Below are 25255 nucleotides of genomic sequence, written 5' to 3' on the forward strand. Positions count from 1 at the left end.
GAAGTAGACACAAGTTTGTGTTGTTGTGATGCAGATAAAATGAAGGGAATTGTTAGGCCTACTGTTTTGATGTGGTTTATTCAGACACACACCCTGTCAATGTTCTTTGTGCAACCTGATGTGATCAGGATGCTGGTGAAACATCTTTTTAAAAAAAAACATTTCCTCCAAGAAGAGGTGATGAAATACAGTATGATGCTGAACATCTATCAACATGTTCCCTCAGCCATATAAACATACTTCATTACAGTAAAAACACTGGGATTTTAAAATCTAAATCGGCAAAAATTAAATGCATGATGCTTAAATATTTTACAGTTTGTGAAATAAATAGCTTAATTCCTTTTTGCATTACATGAGAACTGTGGGAATATGTTGTAATTAAAATAATATCAACATGTAAACACATTTTTAATAAATGTCTAACATATAAATATTAAATAGCTAAAAAGTGTTCAATTAACATTCAGCGTCACACATTATTGTGAAATTCAGCTGCGCTCCCTCCCATTTCCTCCGCCCTATTTTTCCTCATTCGTGCAGCTGTGTTGTATTCATCCGCCCGCCGGGCTCCAGCAGCTATACTACTGCCGTTGCTGCATGCGCGTATCCTTCCGCAGAGCCGGTGTGCCTCCGCCGCAGCACGCTCCAAGCTGAGATCCTAAATCTTTTGTTTAGAGTTTCTTGAGACAAATCTGTTTATATTTAATCGAGATAGTTTTATTCGTCGTGCCTGGTGTGTTTTGAGCGGCGTTGTTTGTGTTTTATTCGGCTAGTCATGGCTGACATCGACAAACTCAACATAGACAGCATCATTCAGCGCCTGCTCGAAGGTGAGTTTCACGTCAAGAAACGGCTAAAATGTTCTTATATAGGATAATCAATTACAAAGTTATTCTTGTTGTAGCGTATGGATATGTATATGACCGATTTATCAGCTATCTGGGTCGTATTTAGAGTTGTTGAGCTGAGCTAACACGGTTAGCAGAGCGTTAACGTACTGACAGAACCGGCTGCGTTTCAAATAACGTTATATAACTTGGTCAGTTTCCGACCTAGACAACATTTGTGACGCGTACAGTCGGGATAATTGTAAAATTGTGTTCTGAATCGTTCAAAACACGCCGACGATGCCCAAAAATGCAGTCTACATAGTCAGCTCACTAGGCGTTGAGACACGGCCGAGCTGTAAGTTACGCGCGGTTTCTGTGCTTCTTCATTAAAAACAAGAATACAGTATATAATGCTGACAAGTGTGATATTAAACACAGTTTTGACCGTTCAGAGCACTTATTATTAAGCTCCCTCATTTGTAAAAATGGTCCTGGCCTAACGTTAGTTAATATATTTTTTTAATTTAGTTCAGTTCAGATGTCATTTATCATTGAGAGTGTTATCTTTATATAATTTTTTTTTTTTTGCTATGATGATAAACACTGAAATAATTCCAAAAACATAACACAATAATCTCCTGTAGATTTATGAATTATTATATTGGTATTATATTTTATTTTATACTGTAAGTTCATCATACAAGTGAATGTTTTATGAGGTTATTGCTTTATTGTATGCATTATGATAAAGCAATAAAAGTCGTAACTACAGTAAATACCATGTGGTTATGCTAAAAATGAATTGTTTTATTGTGTACAGTGTAATACCAATCTTGGTTCATGATAAATGTATTTACGTAACTCACTGCTGGTTTCTGTTTTGTGCAATATTTTTATACGCAGAGCAGTTCATCATTGCTCATCTGTTTTTTTTAGCTTGATGCTTTGACTCATATAGATGTAATGAGTTCTTCGAGGGGTGTTTTTATGTGTATCTGTTTATTTATTAATCATATATTTAGCAGTGACTTCAACACAAGACTGTACACAAGAAACATGCTTAGGATTGTGTCCATACAGTGTGAAATAGATGTGTGGTTGAAATGGTTTTGTATATACTTTGTATTGTGTTTGCATTACTTTCTAACATTGTAAAGTAGAGATATGTCATCATTTGGCACGTAAACATGGATTTTCATAATTCATGTGCACTAAAAAAATTATTTGTGGCTCTATTTGTGGCTATTTTTGTTGCCATTTGACTTTGTGTTCGAGCCAGATGTATTTTTTAATGTGGGCTGCTCTCACGATACTTTATAAAGTAAAGTAACTGTGTTTCTTAGAAACCTCTCCCTGTTTTTTCCACCTCGTCAGAGTTTACATGGAGCCAGTTGCACCACCTGCATGTTTATTGCTATACAGCCTAGAAACCAGCCCGGGGTGTGTGGACTACACATATATCTGCTCACCTAGCATTAGTACGGCTGTTCCCTTGGCAGTCTGCTCACGTTACATAACCCCACTTGGTTTAATGCCGCCCAACGTGGTGCCAGGACCTGCCTCGTAGTTCATGGGTGGAGAATATCAGTCTTGGAGACCGAGTCCTTCTCAGATTCATGAAGTGTTGAGGATGAAGAGCAGAATACATTTAAAGGAATAGTTCACCCAAAAATGATAATTGATGGAAAAAGGAACCCTCAGGGGATCAAAAATGTAGACGAGTTTACTTCATCAGATTTGGAGAAATTTAGCTCAGCAATGGATGCTCTGCAGTGAATGGGTGCCGTCAGAATGAGAGTCCAAACAGCTGATAAAAACATAATAATCCACACCACTCCAGTCCATCAGTTAACATCTGGAGAAGACAAAAGCTGAAATAAATCCATAATTTTTAACTAAAATTAGAGTCCATAATCTATAATAACGCTTCCTCCAGTGAAAAAGTGTTCTGGTGTGAATCAGGAGAGAAATCTGCAGATCAAGCAGCGTTTACAAGCCAAAACAACTCTAAACAAATATGTGGCTGGATTTTGATGTGAGAGACAACAGGAGATGCACTTTTTCACTGGAGGAAGCGTTATTATAGATTATGGACTCTAATTTTAGTTAAAAATTATGGATTTGTTTCAGCTTTTGTCTTCTCCAGATGTTAACTGATGGACTGGAGTGGTGTGGATTATTGTGATGTTTTTATCAGCTGTTTGGACTCTCATTCTGACGGCACCCATTCACTGCAGAGCATCCTGCAAATTTTCTAACTATTCCTTTAAGTGTCTCTCCCATCTTTAAACTTATCCCAGATGTTTGTGCACAGTTAATTTTGTGCTTATTATTGTTAAACATATTCTGTTTGGTGTAATTCACAAGAAACAAACATGAAAAGATTTTAACGTTGAAGAACAGATTTACAGGTTGACATACCAACTTCATCACGGATGAGCCGTTTACACACAGCCTGTCTCGTGATGCTCTTTTATACTCACAGTCTCGCATCGGTTCTGCTCTGCAAGTCTCTCACAAGTGCATCTGGCAATATGGACGAGGCCTGACGCACGCGCGCACAGCCTGTGTCCACTCGCGCCTGGCTCTGCGTTTAAAACGAATGTAAATTAAGTCTTTAACTGTTTGCTAATTTCACTTGGATGAAATGAAACATTCAGCACATTTTCCACTTGTTCTTAAAATCCCAAATACTTAAAAATGAATAAATCAGCCCGTGTAACATGTAATACTTTAATAATTGACTAAAGAAATACAGTTCTTTATTTATAAAAAATAAACAAATCTTTTCTGTGAAATTCAGTAATTCTGTGAAGTACAGGTGTATCTCAATAAATTAGAATGTCGTGGAAAAGTTCATTTATTTCAGTAATTCAACTCGAATTGTGAAACTCGTGTATTAAATAAATTCAGTGCACACAGACGGAAGTAGTTTAAATCTTTGGTTCTTTTAATTGTGATAATTTAGGCTCACATTTAACAAAAAACGACCAATCTCAACAAATTAGAATACTTCATAAGACCAATAAAAAAAGGAAAGTATGTTCATTTACTGTATATGTACTCAATACTTGGTAGGGGCTCCTTTTGCATGAATTACTGCATCAATGCGGCGTGGCATGGAGGTGATCAGTTTGTGGCACTGCTCAGGTGGTATGGAAGCCCAGGTTGCTTTGATAGCGGCCTTCATGTCATCTGCATTGTTGGGTCTGGTGTCTCATATCTTCCTCTTGACAATACCTCATAGATTCTCTATGCGGTTCAGGTCAGGCAATGAATCTAAAATATATGAAAGTTTCATTTTTTTGTGAAAATTAACTTTTTCACAACATTCTAATTTATTGAGATGTACCTGTCCTGTACATAATAAATAATATTTTGGCATTCAAATACATCGCGAATACGGAAACATTTGATTTTGTGTCGAATGAGAGACCCAACGTTGGTTTCAGTTTCATTTTAGCCTAAATTAATTAGTTTTGGCTTGTCGTTTATAGCTAGCTTCTTATATTTTTAATTCTTGTTCTTTTTCTAAATACTGTTAATTGAAAGAATTTGTTGTAAAGTGAGGGGGAACTAAAATAGCCTAGCTATGTTTACAGTGTTTATTATAATGTTCGTAAACATTTTGCGTCGGCATTAGGCCTACTTCTGAATGAAATAATAAAATGCGACTTATACGTGACTTTTCTCTCTCTGTCTCGCTCTCTCTCTCTCTAAAAAACACAATTTTTTATACGCACAGCATATTTTAACCATGCAGCAAACCTTTTTAAATATTTTGCTAAATTACTGGGGAAAAAAAAGAGAAAGAAAATCGGCCAAACATATCGGCCCAAAACAATCGGCATCATATATCGGCCATCGGCTGCCCTGATTTCTAAGCATCAGCATCGGCCAGAGAAAAACCCATATCGGTCGACCTCCAAGTATTATTCATTTTCACTGAATACCATTTAAAAACATTCAAGTAAAATCACAGCAGGACAAATGTGTTCAAGAGTTTCAGGGAAACACAAGTATCCGTCTCAAATCATTTAAAAAAAATTCCCCTACTGGATGTTTCCTAAACAGCATTTTGTAATTAAGCTAAAATATGGTCAGTCATGAATAGATATGAAACAGCATGAATTGTGAGGATTCACACTTGATTATTGGCTTTTATTAACTGAAAAAGTGATCAAGGCATGTTATTGTAATCACTAGCTTGATGATACATAAACCAAATGCATTTGTACTCATCGTTCCGGACGGTAATATTTTGCTGATGACTCACTTAGTTGGAAGTCAAACTCTGATGACTTCAAATATAGTCCTTTGTATCGAGTAAAGTAAACGAAGAAGCTAAGAAGTATAAAGATGCTTTTCCACACTCTTCAGCTGTTGTGTAACATAGCTCAGAAGGTGTAGTTAGGAATGTGTGTCTCGTTCCAGGGAGTTTCAGATGCTGAATGACATGGCAGTGACTTCGGTGACTCGCCAAAGTCATTTAACTTGTGCTTGTGTCATCTTTTGGCTTCAGTCGCTCTAAAGCTCCAAACTCAAAGCTTCGCCGCACGTATTGCGCATTTTAAACGTTCAGAAGTGTTTTTCGCATCAAGCAGGCGGATCTCCCTCGTTGTCAGCTGTGTTTTGTTTGTAGTGGAAGTGTTGGTGGTGCAGGAGGAAAGTCCAGCCTCATAGACTCATAGTATGCATACTAGCACAGTCACAGCCTGAAACCTTGTGATGTGGCCGATCTGTGCGCCAGCGTCGGGGAAGCGGCTTTCAAGCTTTTTAAGGGGGCAATTAGTTTTTTGTTACATAAGTAGCAGATTATATAATTTAGCATTTCAGAGCAGTGTTTGTCTGTCACAAAAACAATAAGGATCTCAATTAAGCTGATGGCAATATACTTGAAAACAAAAGACGGCTTATAGTATTAGAGAAAACACCCTATTTTATATCTGCCTGCATCCAAAACATAATGACGTATTTCATGGCGTTTTCTGTCAGCGTCCGTGCAATTTTTGGCTGAGTAAATGATGACCGTTTCATTATTGGATGAATGATTCCTTTAAGAAAGTCTCAGCTAATGGTGATGAAGCGACATCATCTCGTTGAATAGCGTCACTGAGCACTCGTTAAAAGAGCCCTTTGCTCATTGTTGTGGCTGCTGTTATAAGTCTCACAGCCCTGTTGTTTGGAGTGTGTCAGCCGATCCTCCCTCTCTCGCTTTACTCTGTTAGAGTTTGTTGACATGACATTATGCAGAAAGCCAGTGGAAACTCATTTGCTTTAAATCACTCATTTATTCCACTTTTACACCTGTATGCGTATCTGTGTATTTAATTGTATTATTTGTTTTGTTTTTATTTCAGAATTATTACTAATATTAATATAAAATAATAAAAGCTGCAACGTTTTTTTAGTGCATTGTCCCTTTAAATACTGATCGAGATCACTGTTTTGGATGCAGACAGATATAAAATAAGGTGTTTTTTCTAGTAATAAGCCATCTTTTGTTTTCAAGTATGTTGCCGTCAGCTTAATTGAGATAATATTATTTTTATTTTTTTATATAGAATTTATATATACAATATATTTAATTTTTGCAGTATTTTGTTGTTACTTAAATGGTTAATTGTATTCATATTAAATAATATATTTATATAAAATAATATAATACATTTTATATTTTTTTATTTTTGTTGTTTTTATTATTAATATTCATATGAAGTAATATTTATTCATATGAAGTAATATATTTAATATTATTTATTTATATAATATTTACTTTGACAGTGTTTTTATTGTTAAGTTTTTTGTTTATTACTTTACACTATTATTATTAATAATATTAATAAATCATAAATGTCAATCATGATATTTTTAGGGCTGCAACAACTAATCGATAAAATCGATTATTATCGATTATGAAAATCATCGACAACGATTCTCATTATCGATTAATCGGGTCTGCCCACAGTGCACGTCCAACTTCAGCTGGTTAGTCAAATTACGGCACTGAATAATGCATTTCTATGGACAAAATGCATCTAAAAATAGTGGAGGAAACAGAATGAGATTCTGCCGGAGAAGCACGTGATCCAAGCTGCCCAAAACATGATAATTCTTTATTTTAAGCTTTAAGTTAATGCATAAGAGTAATGGCTTGCCCTGTCAGGCGCTTTGACAGATGCGTGTGCGTCCTCAGCGCAAAAACGTTCAGTTTACGGTCATATCCTTATCTATAAATGCCACAAATTCACGCGAGCATTTCCATTTTTGCATAAAGGTCCGTCCTGACAGTCTGTGTTAAGTTTAAAATACCGAATGAGCGCCGGCGCGGCGGGCGCGCGCACGCGCGTCAGACGGACAGAACACAGTAGAGAGGGAGACAATTAATAGGCTTTTCAGCGCAAACATATCCACTGTGCTGAATTATCTGTTGTTGAAAGTTAATTTAAGGTTTAAAATAAATTAAAATATTTTATGAGAGTAGGAACTTTAAAGGGATAACAGCGTGTAATTGTCTGTCTGAATATAAACATGAGACGCTCCATAACGGCCTTTTACAGGATAAAGAAATGACGAGGTGACTGTGATCAAAGTAGTTCCTGCAGAACATTACTCTTACCTGTTGGTTAACACTGAGTTTGTGTTTTTATTCGTCTTTATTATTATCTTTATTATTTTAATTTTTAATAGAGGTTTAAACTATATTCAATTTTTACAATGCTTAACAAATTGATGTAAGTTTTTTAACAATGTGTTTATGTAAGGTTTGTGCCACTGCTGCTCTAAAGTAACAGTATTGGTGATAACCAAAATCATTTTTCGGCTTTCTGTACTGGTTAGTACTCCAATATGTGTAAGCTCTTTAGTAACAGTAGTAGGCTATTTTTAATGCTATAATATCATTATTGCTGTTATCTATGAAAGAAAACCAGAGCACTTATTTTTTTTTTGTATTTTTTATTTGAGTATTTTTTTTTCGCGATACCCAATTGCAGTCAAAAAGTACATAAACAATACCAGCAAGAATGCAAGCTGTTATGAGGACATTTTTTATTATTAATACCAATAAATGACAATAACATTTTTAAATTTAAACAAATTTTTGACAAATTTCTAAAATATGTTTTCTCTTTATTATGATAAGTGGTCTAATAAATTAAGCACTGTATGTTTTCATAGTATTCAGTTGTCACGTTTGTTTGAAGGACATTGGGCAGAATGTGGAATAGTGTTTTTTTTGGGCAATATTTTTTTAATCCGATTAATCGAAAGAATAATCGACCAACTAATCGATTATCAAAATAATCGTTAGTTGCAGCCCTAGATATTTTAAAATATTTTTGTTTTTATTTAAAAGCTTTTAATATTCACGTTAAATAATATAATATTATTGTCTTATTTTTATATGTAATTCATTTGTATGAGATATTTACTATTTTTAGAAAGTGATTTATTTTTCATTGTTTTATGTTAAAATAAGTGTTGTAATTTTTAAGTTTCTGATTGAATTTTAACTTTTCAATATTTGGGGAACCCCTCCTGCATGTAAATGTAAATCACCGCAATCCTACATCCCGGTAATTGTTGTTTTTATTTCACAGAAACAGTATATTTCTCTATTTTAGTTGGTAAATCAGTGGAAAATGGATTTATATTAAATAACCATTTCAGATGTCTATATTTGGATTATCCAGATAAATACTGTGTACGGTATGTATCGTCCTCCCACCCAGCCCTAACTCTCAGTAACCAGCAAAACAAGCTTCAGTCCAGAGCTACAGAACTGTGCCAGTTGCTCCAAACATGGGGTAAAAATAGAAATGCTGGGCAGTAACAGGCCGTCGTGGTGCACAGGCCAGCCTTTGACTATTCCCTGGAGTTCCAGTGCAATAAAAACACGATCGATGTGAAAACTGCGAACATTGTGAGCAGGAAGATGTTGGAAGCGGGGAGAAATTGGACTGCGGGATGATCCGTGTGCTCTCTGGAGAGGCTGCTTTGCACATCAGGGATGAATCCTGTAGGTCACTTTGATCCTCTGCAAGTAGGGCACGTCTGCAGACAGGAAGACAAACCTAACCTACTTCCCTTCCCTGTGCTGACGGATCACAGAAAGGCCATTAAAAACGCCACGTTTATCTGCATAATGCCACAGTTTTCCCTGCAAGCTCAAGTAGTGTTTGTTCAGAATTACTGCAGGGTCCGGATTCGCAACTCTGGACGCATGCTTGCGAGAAACTGTTGCTCAACTAACCAGATAATTACATGAACAATGACGTCTGGTGGTGATTTAAGTGTTGACTTATGTTGATAAATTGTCCACATCTTTGTTTTAACAAGAAAATTTCATAATTTCAATTCATTCTTTCATTTAAATGGTGTACGTTTTGTGATTTCAATTAATGCTTTTTGATTACTAAAATTTGAATTAAAATGGGGAAAAAAATGAATTTGAAAAAAGTGATTTTTTTTTTATAACTTGAAATAAAGGCTTAAAATGGTTTAAAATAAAGTTTAAAATAAAAAATAAATAAAAAACCTTAAACTTATTTCAGTTAGTTACAAAAACATTTTTGTTTAGTTTAAGCCTAAGTACTAAAATAAATGAAAGTATAACTGAAATAGAATGGAATTAAAAACTATGTACATTTAAAAAAAAAGGTAATAAAATTGATCAACTTAATGTATAACAAAATTAATAAAACTATAACTAAAATGAAAATTAAAATGTAAAACTAAACTCAAAATATAGCCCTATAAGAAAATATAAAATGGGAACTATCATAGTATATCAGTGATATACTATAGTAACTGTGTTTTTAATCATCAAGTGTTACATAACTGTCATTTGTAATTGTTTATTGCTTGCTTTTATGTATATTATGTATATTTTCAGTTCTGGTTTCTGCATGTTATATTTTCCCATGGCAAAGGTCAAAGAGCCGAACCGGTGCTTTAGTTAACTGTAGGTTTGTTTGTGTGTCTGCAGTAAGAGGGTCGAAGCCTGGCAAGAACGTTCAGCTGCAGGAGAACGAGATCCGTGGATTGTGTCTGAAATCCCGCGAGATCTTCCTCAGCCAACCCATCCTCCTGGAGCTGGAAGCGCCGCTGAAGGTCTGCGGTGAGTAACACAAACCTTTAGTTAAATCACACTGCAGATATACCATGTTAAATATAGAAATGCAGAATCTCTACTAGGGATGGGCGATATGGGCTTTAAAATATATCACGATATTTCTGGTATTTACTGCGATAATGATATCAATGACGATAATTTCTTTAGAGAAAAGTATTATCTTTCCTATTTCTACTCAAAATGGGGTGTTGTGAGCATGTAATGTAATGTCTGTTTAATTCATACTGGAAGCCGGAGGGCGCTCTTGCGCAAAAACTACACACATGCATCGCAGAAGTAATAGCACTGAGATGCTCCAGGAAATCCCTATTATGGACAAAGTTATCCTGTTATCACTGAATAAAATGCACAACGGAGATAGAGAAATTTTAACTGACGATTGCACATGATATTTCAGATTCAAGCAATCTTGGGTATTTTTTATAAGTAAAGTATATAATGCAATGCTAATCGACATAGCTTTTATCACTGATATATATATATATTCTGTAATATGAAACCACGTCTGGTCACAAAAGTATTTCAAACACTCAACTATTTTAAGTTAATCTGGAGTAAAAGCATGTCAATAAATGATATATTTATTGGACAACAGGTTTGTAAACAGATTCATACACATGCAAAACTGTATCGCAAACGTGTTACTATAGTACATTTATTCAAGGCTCAGACCGAGTTTTATTTTTTTTTATTTTTTTCACATTGTACAGCCCTGATCAAACCAGTTCCAGATTGTAAAAGGAGCTCTAGCTTCTCATTTAGCAATAAACTCCTCAATTTCACATTCCGCCTTCCGCCGCACACAGAAATATGTCAACAGCTAGACTTCATCGTTATATCGCGGGAAGAATTTTTATCGGTATATCGCAAACAATAAGATATCGCCCATCCCTATTCTGTCTTTCAGAGTTGGTTTAGCCTGTCATGTTGTTGAAATAGTGTGTTCAGCATTCAGCGAATGAGATGCTCTCCTCTCCACAGGCGATATCCACGGGCAGTACTATGACCTGCTCAGACTCTTCGAGTACGGAGGATACCCTCCGGAGAGCAACTACCTGTTCCTGGGCGACTATGTGGACCGAGGGAAGCAGTCTCTGGAGACCATCTGTCTCCTGCTGGCCTACAAGATCAAATACCCTGAGAACTTCTTCCTGTTGAGGGGAAACCACGAGTGTGCCTCCATCAACCGCATCTACGGCTTCTACGATGAGTGTGAGTGTCCCGTAGATACTGCACTGTGCCATGATTACTGCCTATGATTTCCACCATGCAGAAAACACTGTTTTACCTGTAAACCTCTGTTGTGCAGCACTTTGTTTGCCTAAAAAATAGAAGGATTTTTTTTAAAATTGGATTACTATTTAAAAGATTAATTGTTAACGTTTTATGCCTTTTTTGATTACCACCGTTTATTTGTATAACTTGATTTGTAATAAATCATAAAAAGTCAAAAATTAAAACAAAACACAGAATTCTAGAAAAATAAATATTGCAAGCATTTTATTGAATTATTAAATTGTTGTAGTTTTATGAATACACAGAATTCGTGGAAAATAAAATGGATTTCATTGGGCTTTAAAAATATTAATCATTAAATTGTAGATTTCATGACATCAATCAGGATTATTATCGTTACTAAAACCATAAAACAGTTTTTGTTGCTTGAAATAAAAATTAATGAAAACTACATATACATTTAAATCTGTCAAAAAAAAAAATAATTATAATAGTGTTTCAGTGCTACTAGAATAACATTGACTTCAAAAACGTAGTTATTAAATATGCTTTTGATTACTAAAATTAGGGATGATTGATTGATTTACCAGCAAGCATACTTTATCGGATCTAGTTATCGGATTTAATTTATTTATCGGAGCAATAAAAATGACGTCATTTTCTCTCATATCGGTCGATAATTTATCGGTCCGATAAATATCGTGCGTCCCTAACTAAAATTAAAAACAAATTGACCAAAAAATGTATGTCTAAAAATAAGGAATTTTTTGGGAAAAAATTTGATAATAAATAAAATGGATTCATAGTGCCCTACCTGATGTTTAAATGCGCACAAACACACAATTTAAATATTGAATTAAATACTCATTCAGTGCAGAATTAATTATTTAGCGCCGTTGCAGTCATGTGTGTGAGAGTGAAGGGAACCGCTGTGTATTTTTAGCAGAGTCTGTCCCTCTAGAGGTCTTTTTATTCATTTACATTTTAACCACTTTTAAATAATAAATCCTGAAGGTGATATTAAGCTCATGTTTGTGTGTTTAGGCAGGAGACGCTACAACATCAAGCTCTGGAAGACGTTCACAGACTGTTTCAACTGTCTGCCCATCGCTGCCATCGTTGATGAGAAGATCTTCTGCTGTCATGGAGGTGGGTGTGCTGCTAAAACCCTCTGGATAACCCAGAGAGACTTTCACCTGCTAAACAACAAGCGCCGGCTCTTCTGCTACGTGGAATGTCATGAATCTGCATTTTTATGGCATCCAATCAAGTTCACAGTTTTTACAAGGGCATCTTTGTTAGGCGTTTTTCAAAACATTGTAAGTGTGACTGTCCACAAGTCTGATGTCGAGTCCAAGTTACGTCACCTGTCTTCTGTCACGAGTCCAAGTTAAATCTCAAATCCGTTTGGAAATCTTTTTCTACATGTGACGGGTTAGTTTTATAAACACAGTTGCTGGACATTTAGTTTAATATATTTTTATATTGGTTTACTACATAAATGGCAGTTGCGGATGTTTAGCTTAAAGGGTTAGTTCACCCAAAAATGTTACTCACCCTCATGCCGTTCCAAATCCTTAAGACCTTTGTTCATCTTCAGGACGCAAATTAAGATTTTTGATGAAATCCGAGAGCTTTCTGACCCTTCATAGACAGCAATGCAACTGCAATGTTCCCAGGTCCAGAAACGTAACAAGGACTTTGGTAAAACAGTCCATGTGACATCAGTGGTTCAGGTGTAATTTTACAAAGAATACTTTTTGTGTGCGCCAAGAAAACAAGAATAACAATTTATTCAGCAATTCTTCTCCCAGAGTTACCGTCTTCCGCCATTTTGGAGAGTACCCCAGAATGTAATCAGCGTTGTTTATGTTCAGTAGACAGCGTGCGCATGCTAACTCTTTATTATATTTTTAAAAATATATTTCAAAATATTTCCAATTAAATATACACCACGGTTCAAAAGTTAAGGGTCGGTTTTTATGAAACAATTTTTTTTGAAAGAAGTTACTTCTACACACCAAGGCTGCATTTATTTGATCAGAAATACAATAGAAATAGTAATGTTGTGAAATATTATTCCAATTTCAAACAGCTGTTTTCTATGTGAATGTGTTAAACTGTAATTTATTTCTGTGATCAAAGCTGTATTTTCAGCATCATTACTGCAGTCTTCAGTGTCACATGATCTTCAGAAATCATTCTAATATTTGCTGCTCAAGAAACACTGATTATTATCAAAGTTGAAAACAGTTGTGCTGCTCAATATTTTTGTGGAAACTGATACATTTTAGGATTCACAGATGAATAGAAGGTTCAAAAGAACAATATTTTTTTTTTAAATAGAAATCTTTTGTGAAATAAATGTCTTTACTGTCCCTTTTGATCAATTTAACGCAGCCTTTATTAAAATAAAAACAAAAACAAAGAATTGAAAAAACAAATGTATAATTGTATTTTATAAATAATATAATCTCAATCTCAGTTAGAGTGCTAAAAATAAAAAATGTATGTAACTAAATTAAAAACAGTATTTAATGGTATATTTCTGTTACAGAATATTACTAAATAAATCATAGTGTTCTTTTTCCCGGTCATTAATTTGAATGTCCATTTGAACTGATTTGCTAAAGTGATCCTCGTGAGAAAGAAATACTACTTAAGTTAGTTGCGTCGCTACTTTTAGTAATTCCTCAATCAGAGGATCTTTCTCTGAAGCAGCAGCAGGAAGGACTTTAGATACATGATGCATGTAAAACGAGAAGCCTGAACATTTAGTGTTTACTGTCGCTTTGAGACTCTCCTCTCAGGGTAGTTCTTGCACCACAGGATTGTCCCTTGTGTTGTTGAAATGTTTAGGGTGTGTAAATCATCTTACTTCATCACTTCATGATTTGCACTGAAATCATCTCCCACATTTCTGAGTGCTGAGTCGGTGTGAATCCCAGGCGGATAGTGTGTCGTGTGTGATCCCTGGACAGATGAGGCGTTATAAGGCCTTGCTTTTCTTAAGAAACTAGGAACTCATCCAGTAGACTTTCAAGGAAGGTGAAATCTGGAGCTGTTTCTGCTGTTCCTCAGGTTTGTCTCCTGATCTGCAGTCCATGGAGCAGATCAGAAGGATCATGAGACCCACAGATGTCCCGGACCAGGGCCTCCTGTGCGACCTGCTGTGGTCCGACCCGGACAAGGACGTGCTGGGCTGGGGCGAGAACGACCGAGGCGTGTCCTTCACCTTCGGAGCGGAAGTGGTGGCCAAGTTTCTTCACAAACACGACCTGGATCTGATCTGCAGGGCCCACCAGGTGAGTCTTCAGTAGGGATGAACAATATATCGAAATGAAATTGACATTTTCAGTATGGGTTATTGCAGTTGCCAAATCATGAAGGCATTTTAATTGAATAAACACGTGCTGCTGGTTTCATTTACGCGTGAGCAGCTCACGCTGTGCTTCTTCGTCTGAGTGGCCGCGCTTCATTGGCTATGTTTACATGCACAACCTTTGTTTCAATCGGACTGAATTCATTCCAGTTGATGAATCTGAATGTAGTGTTTACATGAACACTAAGGGTGTATTCACACCTCTCTTGTTTGGTTTGATTAAAATGAACTCTGGTTCGTTTCCCCCTTTGGTGCGGATCTTTTGGGCAGGTGTGAATACAGCAATCGCACTCTGGTGCGCACCAAACAACCGAACCGAGACCCAGCTGAAGAGGTGGTCTCGGTTCGGTTCCAAACGAACCAAATATGGTGAAAAAGCACTGTGTGCCTAAGCAGAGTGCAACATGATTTTTACTATGTAATTAGGGGTGATGAAATGCCTACACATATTAGTATGCAATAATAATAGCAGCGATTGTAATTTAAATTTGTAGGGTCCACAAATCACGTTGAGCAGGGGGTGGTGTTTTCGGGCGATCGTGCAGTTAGCTTACACGTGCGAAAGCCTGCAATCGCTCCCCTATGCGCGGTTTTTCCCTATTTATTTTTTTATTAATAAGCAGAAAAATAATATTTTGTAGCTGTATTGGATGAGTTAAAGTGAGAATATAAAAGTGGCCTATAAAAGCTCAAGTGGAAAGAATTGCTTTGGGAACACTTTCACAAGAAGGTGTCATTTGTTGGCATTAGTTAACATAAACTAACAATGAACAATACTTCAACAGTTAATTTCAACATTTAATAATACTTTTTTAAAATCAAATGTTGTTGCTGTTTGCACTGAACTAACCAGTCTTATTTTAGTATCATCGAGATACTATTACAGTTTTTGTTTATTTTGAAATGTTATTTTTTATATTTTTGTTTCATTTTAATTTAACTTAAATTGCAGTAATAAGTTTTTGTTGAACTTAAATGTCTATAGTTTTTGTTAATTTTTAAACTTATTTTAGCACGTCAAGATAAACTATATGAAAATGAGAAATTGCCTTATCAACTAGCTGAAATAAAAAAAATTATTTTATATATAAATTTTCATTTAACATTTATTTTAAGTAATAGAAATGTTTTTTTTTTTTTTTTAAGTTTAACTATAATAACCCTGGAACTAACATGAACAACAATGAACAATTGTATTTGTATTAAATAAAATTTCTTTAATTAGTATTTTATATATCCAAGTGTTATATAATACTCTTATATCCAATTCTTAAAAGGATGTTTCATGCTCTACAAAAAAAAGTCTTCAGTTTTTGTTTTTTTATTATTTTTATTTTCTATTTCAGATGCACTTCCCAACAAAATCACCCCAATCATTCAGGAATGATTCATTCTTTCCAAATATGGCTATTTAGGTCATTTGATGAAAATCCCTTTCTTTTTCCATATTGCATTATTCAGTGTATTACATAAAAACTAAATATCGCAATGTCTGGTTTCTCCAGTATCGTACAGCTCCAGCCTTGAGTAGTCTGTCTTAAGGAATTACATAATTTATTGTTGCATGTGGTGGGTTTTGTTTAAAAGCTGCAGTGTCTGTAGCAGCGGTGCAATAGATAGATTTAGACTTTCTTAGAGAGGCTTTCACCCTGCTGACAGTAATAGCTACTGTTGGACTGTTAGCATGCTGCTGTCAGCACACTAAACACTTCGGAGAAGAATCTCCAAATGTATCCCCATCTAAAAACTGGAAAAGATAAAAACACTAGTCGACTTCACTAATTGGCTAACTAGTTAATGAGTAGCTGGTCTCTAGTCACTGTATGTATGAGCCAGTAGTCTGATGGCCTGGCTCGGCTGGGCGAGTCGCTCAGTTTCAGCTTACATGAACGTCCAGTTATTGGAAATGTGAACCTGTTCCTGGTTAAAAGCACGGGATGAGTCACAGCGGTACATCCTGAGCCGGCCGTGCATGAGTCTGCAGATCTGAGAAGAGCCTTTGACATTGGTCTGATGACGCAGGGCTTTGAGACGAGTGTAGGACGCTCCTTTTGTCTCTGTGTGTGTTTTGTTCCCTAAACCCTAATCTATATCCACTCAGACTGTAATCTAGTGACTCACCAGCGCTCAGCAGCACACGCACAGAGACTATACTCGTGTGCCGATTCTGTTCAGTTTCTTGTGCTTTTCAGTGTAGAGCCCTGCTCTGTTTTCTTAAACCTGCAACCGCCCGCAATGTTTGTGTTCACAGCTTGTAGTAAATGTGGGCTACACAAATATTCGTTTAATTTAACATCCAGAATAGCAGGCTTTAAACATGATTGCGTTTAACTAAGATGAAGTAATGCTAAACCAAAGCACCACACCTGACAAAAACATGGGGTATTTTTCTATTAGCGTTATAAAACATTATCCGTTAAAACAAAAGCACAAATAGCGGCACCTCAGTTTTTATATGTACTGCTTGAGACACACGCACCAAACGATGAACTAAACAAACAGTTTAAATAGGCTAAATAAGCCAAAGCACAATATGAAATAACTGCTAATAACTTAAAATATAAATAAACACATTGAACTTAGAAAATAGGTATGTCGCCTCCAGGCAGAGGTGCCAGATTTATGTCCGTTGAACACTTTCTCAATTGTCACTGAAAAAAATGGGAATTGTTTCCAGATGTTTGACATGCCTTGCTTTCTTTTTGTCGATATATTTATAATTTTTTTATCTTTTGATCATGTTTGGTTTTTATTTAAAACTTGATGAACTCAAATCACAAGATGAGATGATTCATATTAAAATGAATGAATCAGTTTGACATCAGTGTATGAAACGCTTGAGTTCAAAACTATAGACTCAAAACAGTCAAACTGTTATTCTAAAGCAAACTGGGAATGGTTCTGCTCTGTATTTTCACTTTACTCAGTCTTTTATTGCTGTGCTTGTGTGCAAATGATATAAAGCAGTCCTGACAGCGGTCTCTCGACTCTCATGTCGCCTGGTTTCAGTGACGTCTTCCTCTCAGACTTTGGACCTGATGACTCTGTTCTGATGCTGAAGAGTTTTCTCTTGTCTTGATAAGGATACGGTCATGAGATCTGCCGTTTGATTATTTCACTTCATCTGCTCAAAGGTCTGTTTCACATTATCATTCAGATTCAGTTTCAGAAAATGTTTTGACCTGCATTTTATTTTTATTTTTTATTTTTTTGCCAGGAAATGTCTAGAAGAAAATACTTAACTTTTTTAATTTTCATTAACAGCTAGAAATAATTAGGGATCTTTATGAAATCTTTACGATTCAAGTTCTGGGAGTTATTATACAACTCTAACATTTTTGTCTTATCAATTAATAAAAGTTAATAGTTTTTTCTTAATTTTGTCTTCACTGTAGATTTGTCTTAAGACTAATTTACTGACATGAATTCATTCAAATTTCAAATATATTGTCTGCATTTTATTATTCAGTTATTTATATAATATATATATATATATATATATATATATATATATATATATATATATATATATATATATATATATATATATATATATATATATATATATATATATATATATTTTTTTTTACAAATTAATAAATCTCATCAATTGTATGTTGAGAATTATTGGATTCTATTGTAGTTGTTTATGTTTTGAATTATTTTGATTGTAATTTTAGTATAGTTTTGGTCATTTTGTTGTGTGTTTTTGTTGTTTTAAGTAGGTTTTTTTAGAAATATGTCTTGTTTTTATTTCGTTTTATTTTTTGTCATTTTAGTACATTAAGTTAGATTACATTAAAATACAACTAGGTTGAAATGTTTTTTTTTATTAATTTTTTTATTTAACTTTTTTTTTTTTTATTACAGTATCAATGCAGTGAGGGATTTTTCTAATTTTCTCATCATTATTGCTCTGATTATTACTGATTTCATCAAGGACAGGCGGCAGTTCTGCAGTGCACACATCTGTTGGAAACCTGTCCTCAAGACATAACTGACTGTGTTTACTTATTTTGCATCATTTGGAGAATTTTATAAAACGCCAAGAAGATAATATCTGGCTTTTAATTTGCAAAAACAGCTGGAAATGAACCAGCTCTGTGATGAATAGAAATTCATGGTAGCGCTTGGAGGGTGGGGGTGGGTCTGTTAAAAATTAAGATGATTTAATAAAAAAATGACTATTGATTTGCATTAATAAGAGCAGTTACTCATAATATGACATGTTTATTTCTTGGTAAGACACATTTGACAGTATAGCACTGAGCTCGAGTTGATGCATATAAAATTTTCGCACGTTACTGTTGTTAAAAAGTTAATTTTGTATGGACAATTAATATAAGCTATTCTACTCACATTAAATGTACCATTATTCTTATAGTATTATATGTACCTGACTGATAACATCAGTGATAATAAAAGGAACACTGTGTGATTGTTACAAATTGAACTTTTCTTACTCGAAGTGCAGAACTCTGACCAAATCTGATTTCTTGATGATTTGATATTTTATAATAGTGATTTTTGTCATTTCAAAATATAAAGGAAAAAGTAGAAATAAATGACTGCTGCCATCTGCAGGTTATAATGGTGATGGATTTAATGTATTTTTGTAATCTTACATAAGTGTTTGTTCATATTTTGGTCATCCCATTAAAACTAACATTCAATTTGGGTCATTTAGGAGTTTTAAAGTGTTGTGTGAAAGTGCTTGAATTTCTCTCTCAAAAAGTTTGTACAAACCCTGTGATGTATGTGATAACATTCGACTCTTTCTGCCACAACAGCATGGTTACAGTCAGCGCTACTGCTTCTGGTTTTCTGCATCAGCGCTGTCTGATTGGTTTATAACAGATTTCTGTGCAGAATTTGAATGCTTCTCACTGGATCTCGCAGCGCTGTGCTCCGCCAAATCAACTTTGGTTCCCGAGTAAAGCTGTTCCTAGCTCGCACAAGTCTGTTTGCGTCACGGTCCTCAAAAATGAGTAGCGGGATTTTGTTACGCTTTTGTTTCGTTTGCCATTTGATGTTTCTCATATGCAGAGCTTATGAGTTGGACAATGAAGTTTAGTCGCACCGGCAGAAAAAATGTGTCAGTCTGGAGCCCTGCAGTGAGTGTGACTGACTGTAGTTTTATATTCCCTGTAAACTCAGAGCAGTGATGGTGAACTTCCTCTTCCTGTGTGTTGCAGGTGGTGGAGGACGGGTACGAGTTCTTCGCCAAGCGGCAGCTGGTGACTCTGTTCTCTGCACCGAACTACTGCGGAGAGTTCGACAACGCAGGAGCCATGATGAGCGTCGACGAGACCCTCATGTGCTCCTTCCAGGTACAGTATGGTCCAGACTATACTCTGGCAAATTTGATGGCAAAAAGGCAATTTAAAATGCAGTGACCACTTAGTCCACCCAAAACAGTTTTACATATCATTTTGCTATTTTAAAAAAAATATTATGTATTCATTTTTTTAAATCATATTTATTTGTGAGACTGCATGGAACATATTGATAAAAAAAAAAAATCATTAAGATTACATGAAGTCTCACAAATAATGTCATTTTGTTTTTAGTCATTTGTTTGGTGATTTTGTTTTTTTTTTATATAATGCATTAATTATGTAAATAATCATTTGAAGTGAAAATAGTTTTTTTTTTCTTCTGTTTTTGCCGTCAAACTGAAAACTGAAATAAACAAAGTTTTAATTAATTTAATACACCTTAAACTATTTTAAAACAAATGACAAAAGGATAAAAAAGCAATGATGCTTACAGGACATCAGACATATACTTTCCCTTAAACAGACATTTAATTAAAATTAATTAAAAATTTTGAATAATTTAAAATTTTATTTAAATTTATATTAAATTCAAATTTGTACAGAATACATTTTTAAAAAATGGTATTTTGCTGTTATTGTTTTTATACATGCAAGATGACCATAACAGTTTCAAAATGAACTCACGATGAGAAAAAGACTCATGAGAAACAAGAAAATGCTGAGCAGAGACAGGACCTGTGATGCTCGTGTAATTCATTCACTAGTTTTTCCTCAAATTCCTGTTTAATCTGACGTGTTGATTTCTGCTCCTGCAGATTTTGAAGCCGGCAGAGAAGAAGAAGCCAAACTCCAGTCGTCCAGTGACTCCTCCCAGGAACATGGTCACCAAACAGGCCAAGAAATGAGGCTCGCTCGAGCCGGCCGGACTTGTATCATACGCTCGGATCAGGAGCCGTCCACTGCGTCTTTATTTCCCTTCTTTCCCTTGTTTTCCTCGTTTACCGTCCCGAGCAGCCGCTCGCATATTAGAGGGGAGCCTTTTAATTTCACAAACGGCTTTTTACTCCCACTTCAGGACAACGTATCAGTTTGACACGAGCATAGAAATACAGGAGGAACGGCACGCCTGGATTTTTAAATCGACACGTTTAAGATGATTTGTGCTCCCGATCGCCCCTGCTAACCACTGTGAACAAACGAGTCTGTTTTTATGCACCTGAAGCTTTTTTGTATTTCGGTCTCGTGAATGTGCCATGAGGTTTGACATTCAGTCCGCTTTTATCATTTAGATTTTTTTTCATGATTGCAAACGAACGGATGTTGTGTGTGTGTGTGTGTGTGTGTGTGAACTAAAACATCAAGTTTCTTTGTTTTGACGCGATGCCTTGTTTTCTTCTTCTTGGGTTCTGGCATGTTGATTTGTCGATCTCTCAGACAGACGTTTCTGTTGCATGCGTTAGTGTTAGAGGAATAGGACACACGGCCTTGGCTTTCTCTCAGGGCATGCCACCTTCAGCATGTCTTCAGAATAATGTAGCTCCTCATCAGGTAAATCACGTCAGGAAAACTTTTTCTTGCAAATTTCTACAGTATTTCATATAAATTCTGTTTAACCCAAACTCTCACTGTAAATATACAGGAAATGTTTTGTTCAGTCTTGGCAATAATTCAGTTTTCCACAATATAATTGTTATACTTGCAGAATAAATCGACGGGAGATGGAAACAGCATTGCAGAGTTTGTTTGTGTTGACCTGACCTGACCTGACCTGACAGATTCTTCTGGAGCCAGGTTCAATAATCACAAAACTAATTCTTAACTTCAGTTTTATTTCATGACTTGAGAATTATTTTGTATTCCCAACAATACTTTTAAATTGTTCTTAAGAGGTAAAAAAAAAACATTTTAATTATTGTTAAATGAGCAAATGTAATGTTCAATTATGTGAATTATGAAAAATTAAGAAATTAAATGTAAGAATATTTGAGAACTTGATTTAAAGTTCTTAAAAATAGTTACTTAAATGTTAAAATATTTAAGAACTTCAAAAAACATTTAAGATTAAAAAATGCTTTTAGAGAAATATCTGAGAGCTTAAGAAGTTGCTTTTATAGAAAATATTTGAACTTTTAATATTTGAAATTTTAAAATAGTCTAAAGAACTTCATAGAAAAGGATATATTTAATAAAATGATTTGAATACTTAAAAATAAGTGCAAGCTAAACTGAAATTGACGAAGCTAGCCAGATGATCCGGCTTCATAGTACAGGCCCCAGGTGTTAGTTGGTCAATGGGGCAGTCTTATTTCAGACGCCTCAAAATAGCAGTGAAGTTTTCCCAGCCAGTAGCTATATCACACGTGAGGATCGTTTATAGCCTTTTCTCACAGCAGCTGGAATAAATGATCAGTTTGATGGCGGATTGTAATCCAGAAAGGTGTTTTTGAAACATATGCGACTGAAATTAAATTATATTTCAGTATTAAAATTTTTATAATTTAATTTATATGAAATTCAAATGGTATGACAATTAGAGATTATATAGAAAATATTTGAGCACTTTAATATTTTTGAGAACTAAAAAGATGTACTTAAACCAAGCCGTAGAAAATTTGGGTGCTAAAAAATTAATTGAGAATTAAAATTTTCTTAAGAAAATATTTGAAGACAATGCTCTTAAAAATCTTTGAGAACTGAATTTTAAAAAATCTTCAGGAATTATTTGAGATTAAAGCATTGTACTTGGAACATTATTCTATCTTGAATTAAAGAAATGTTTATCTTTGTAATGACACTATAATAACGGTCACCATTCAATCAATGAACCTCAACCTACATTTCTTTGCTGAATATTTCAATGTAGAAATACATCTGGAGTAAAATGACTGGAGATTAACGAAGTGTTGCATTATTTCTTTATTATATAAACAAATACATTCTGTATTAAAATAAAACAAAATGATTGCAAAGATTTGATTCATAAACAGATTTGTGCAAATTAAGTACAATTCACAAACCCTTTATAGTTTCTCCAGCCCATCGTTTATGGATATGCATATACTTTTCATGAAAGGAAGGACAAGCATCTCAGTCTGATGTTTATAAACTGTCTCATAATCGATCCTTCTGTTCTGATTCCTTTACTTACTGATGCACAAAGAAAACCATAAACGTGAATCGGTCGATGAGTAATGGATTCTTCTATTAAATGCTTGTTCACATTAAAGTAGTTCTATTCCTTTAACAGCGCCTCTTTCTGTGAGCCGGTCGCATTTCTATTGCATTGAATATTTCACCATGAATCAAAAGTCAGTCTCATAACTGATAAATATGAGTGTTTATGCATAATGACCGTCTTCACTAGATCTGTGTTGGACGAAGAGCTGTGGAGCTGGAGCGTGTAAACAGTCGCAGGATCGTATAAAACCGTGAGTTTGAGGTCTTGCTGATATTTTGCAGGAGAGGGAGAAATAAATACTCGTCCGTAAGAAGGCAATGTGGTGATCCGGTCCACCAGACTGGAAAAGTTCTTGTGTCGTCCAGGAGGAAGCCAAACCTCTCGGGAAAGACGGCCTGTTTTTTGCATGAGCTGAAATGTGAGATTTGGTGATCGTTACATTCCTCGGCTAAAAACTACGCGCAAACACACCTGAAGGCTGAAGCAAGATTTCACATAAAAATGAAGATTCTGTCATCAGATTTCCAGCATGAAGTAAAAAAAAATTTCTTTTGAAAATGAGTTTTTCTCCACTTCTGCACTTTTATTTTTTGGAAATTATCAACACTTGTTTGCCATCTTTCATTGTTTTTCAATCTCTTAAAACTCCCTCTTTCTGAGTCGTTTTTACGTGATTGTAATTCTTTTTATTTCATATTATTCTTAAATTGTTTTGTTTTTGTATTTCAATGCATTATTTATTTTTTTTAAAGCGCTTTGAGATGCAACTTTTGAAGGCGCTATAAAAAAAGCTTTGTTGTTCGCAGAATTCATCAGTGCATGTTTTTCTAAAGAAAAATATCATTTCTTGTGAACCAATTAAATGTTTTCATTAATGCAAAAAATTGCTCCTGATCAGCAGAAGTGTAAATATGACTGAAATTTACAAAAATAATCTAGATTTTGATGATAAATTGGTAACACTTTACCATTAAGGTTTCATTTGTTACCAATATAAGTGGTGTCTCAAATCAATAATTCATAATTCATCTCATATTGATCATTTGTGGCCTTGATTTGTCTGCAATCTGTATTTACAGTTCATAAATCTGATAATGGATCATAAACTGAGCACAGATTATCAGACGTTAGGAAACTGGGTAAATGATGACAGATTGTTCATCGGAGGCTTAACTAGTCCTGTGAGGCGGTTAAACCGAGGATGAGTTTAATCAGCAGATGAAGGAAACCTCGTTCTCATTTATTGCTCAAAACTATACTGCTCTACACTGTATGATTATGAAATATAATTATTAAACTAAACCAGCGATGAGTTCGTCTTTAAGTCTGTGCTGCTGTACTTTCTCATGTCGTTTCATTCTGAGATTACGAATAATTATGAGGATTTCTGCTGTTCATCATAATTACCGCTTTGACTAGTAAAAGCATAAAAACTGTGAACCTCATAATTTTAACTTGGAAAAACTGAACAGTATAAAATAAACGCGGTCTCCTACGTGACAAAACGAGCACGTCTGAGCCGTCGTTTCATGCTTTTTGAGTAAAAGAGCAGCGTGAACATCCTAAAAAACCTCTTCTTTCGTGTTCCTCAGAAGGCTGTGAATGATGACAGAATGATGGCTTTTGTGTGGTTTTGCTGAGACGTCCGGAGGGTTTGATGAGTTCAGAGCGAGGTTTCGTTGGTGTGCGGTCGAGACGTCTCCTCCTCCAGAAGAGCGATGCGCTGTTTCAGCATCCGCACCTGCGTCTCGTGCCGCTCCACCATCGCCATCATCTGAGACTCCAGCTTCTTCAGCTTGTTCTGGTGCTTCTTCTTGGCTTTCTCGTACGCCGCCACCAGATTACTGCAGCACACAAACACAGCACAGCCACTGATATATATACACTCCAGTCCATCACTGCTCATCTACTCCAGAGCTTTAAAAACTTCACGAACACCAAAAACACAGCCTTGGCAACTAACTGAAATAAAGTTAAAATACTCAAATTAATAAAACTGCAATTAAATAAAAAATATTAGATAAAAACTTTAAAAATGTTGCCATACTAAAATGACTGAAATAAAAATAAATTAAAGCTAAATAAAATATTTAAAAAAATGAATAAAACTGACAAAAGCACAAAATAAAATATAAATAGTACATGAAAAAAACTAACGAAAATGAGAAATGTTGCCTTGGCAAATAACTGAAATAAGCTTAGGTACTGAAA

At 35.0% G+C, this 25255-nt stretch overlaps 3 protein-coding genes across 5 annotated transcripts in view; 2 read left to right on the top strand and 1 right to left on the bottom strand.

The window, feature by feature from the left end:
- The window catches only part of LOC306871772 (guanine nucleotide-binding protein G(I)/G(S)/G(O) subunit gamma-10-like), a 480959-nt gene that overhangs the window by 183324 nt on the left and 272380 nt on the right, over positions 1-25255 (top strand). The gene's annotated exons all lie outside the window — the stretch shown is intronic.
- On the top strand, positions 557-24355 carry LOC306871766 (serine/threonine-protein phosphatase PP1-gamma catalytic subunit A). 2 transcript variants are annotated; one of them, XR_013784368.1, is made up of 9 exons: positions 596-833; positions 9823-9954; positions 10951-11181; positions 12250-12354; positions 14287-14510; positions 19783-19917; positions 20682-21414; positions 21569-21657; positions 23326-24355. XR_013784368.1 is itself a non-coding variant. In XM_079419910.1 (7 exons), exons 1-7 carry the CDS (start codon positions 779-781, stop codon positions 20769-20771), a joined length of 972 nt encoding a protein of 323 aa, XP_079276036.1. In that variant the 5' UTR covers positions 557-778; the 3' UTR covers positions 20772-21657. The 2 variants fall into 2 exon arrangements, 1 of the variants encoding a protein (XP_079276036.1); XM_079419910.1 differs by lacking the exon at positions 23326-24355 and having other exon boundaries at positions 557-833; positions 20682-21657.
- The window catches only part of LOC306871757 (colorectal mutant cancer protein-like), an 84563-nt gene continuing 82073 nt past the window's right edge, over positions 22766-25255 (bottom strand). For both annotated transcript variants that reach the window (XM_079419895.1, XM_079419896.1), the window contains one exon: positions 22766-24888. In XM_079419895.1, coding sequence (XP_079276021.1) covers positions 24708-24888 — 181 coding nt within the window. In that variant the 3' untranslated portion in view covers positions 22766-24707. The remainder of the gene's footprint in view (positions 24889-25255) is intronic.

The sequence above is a fragment of the Barbus barbus genome (assembly GCF_936440315.1).
Source record: "Barbus barbus genome assembly, chromosome: 6".
NCBI lineage: Eukaryota > Metazoa > Chordata > Actinopteri > Cypriniformes > Cyprinidae > Barbus > Barbus barbus.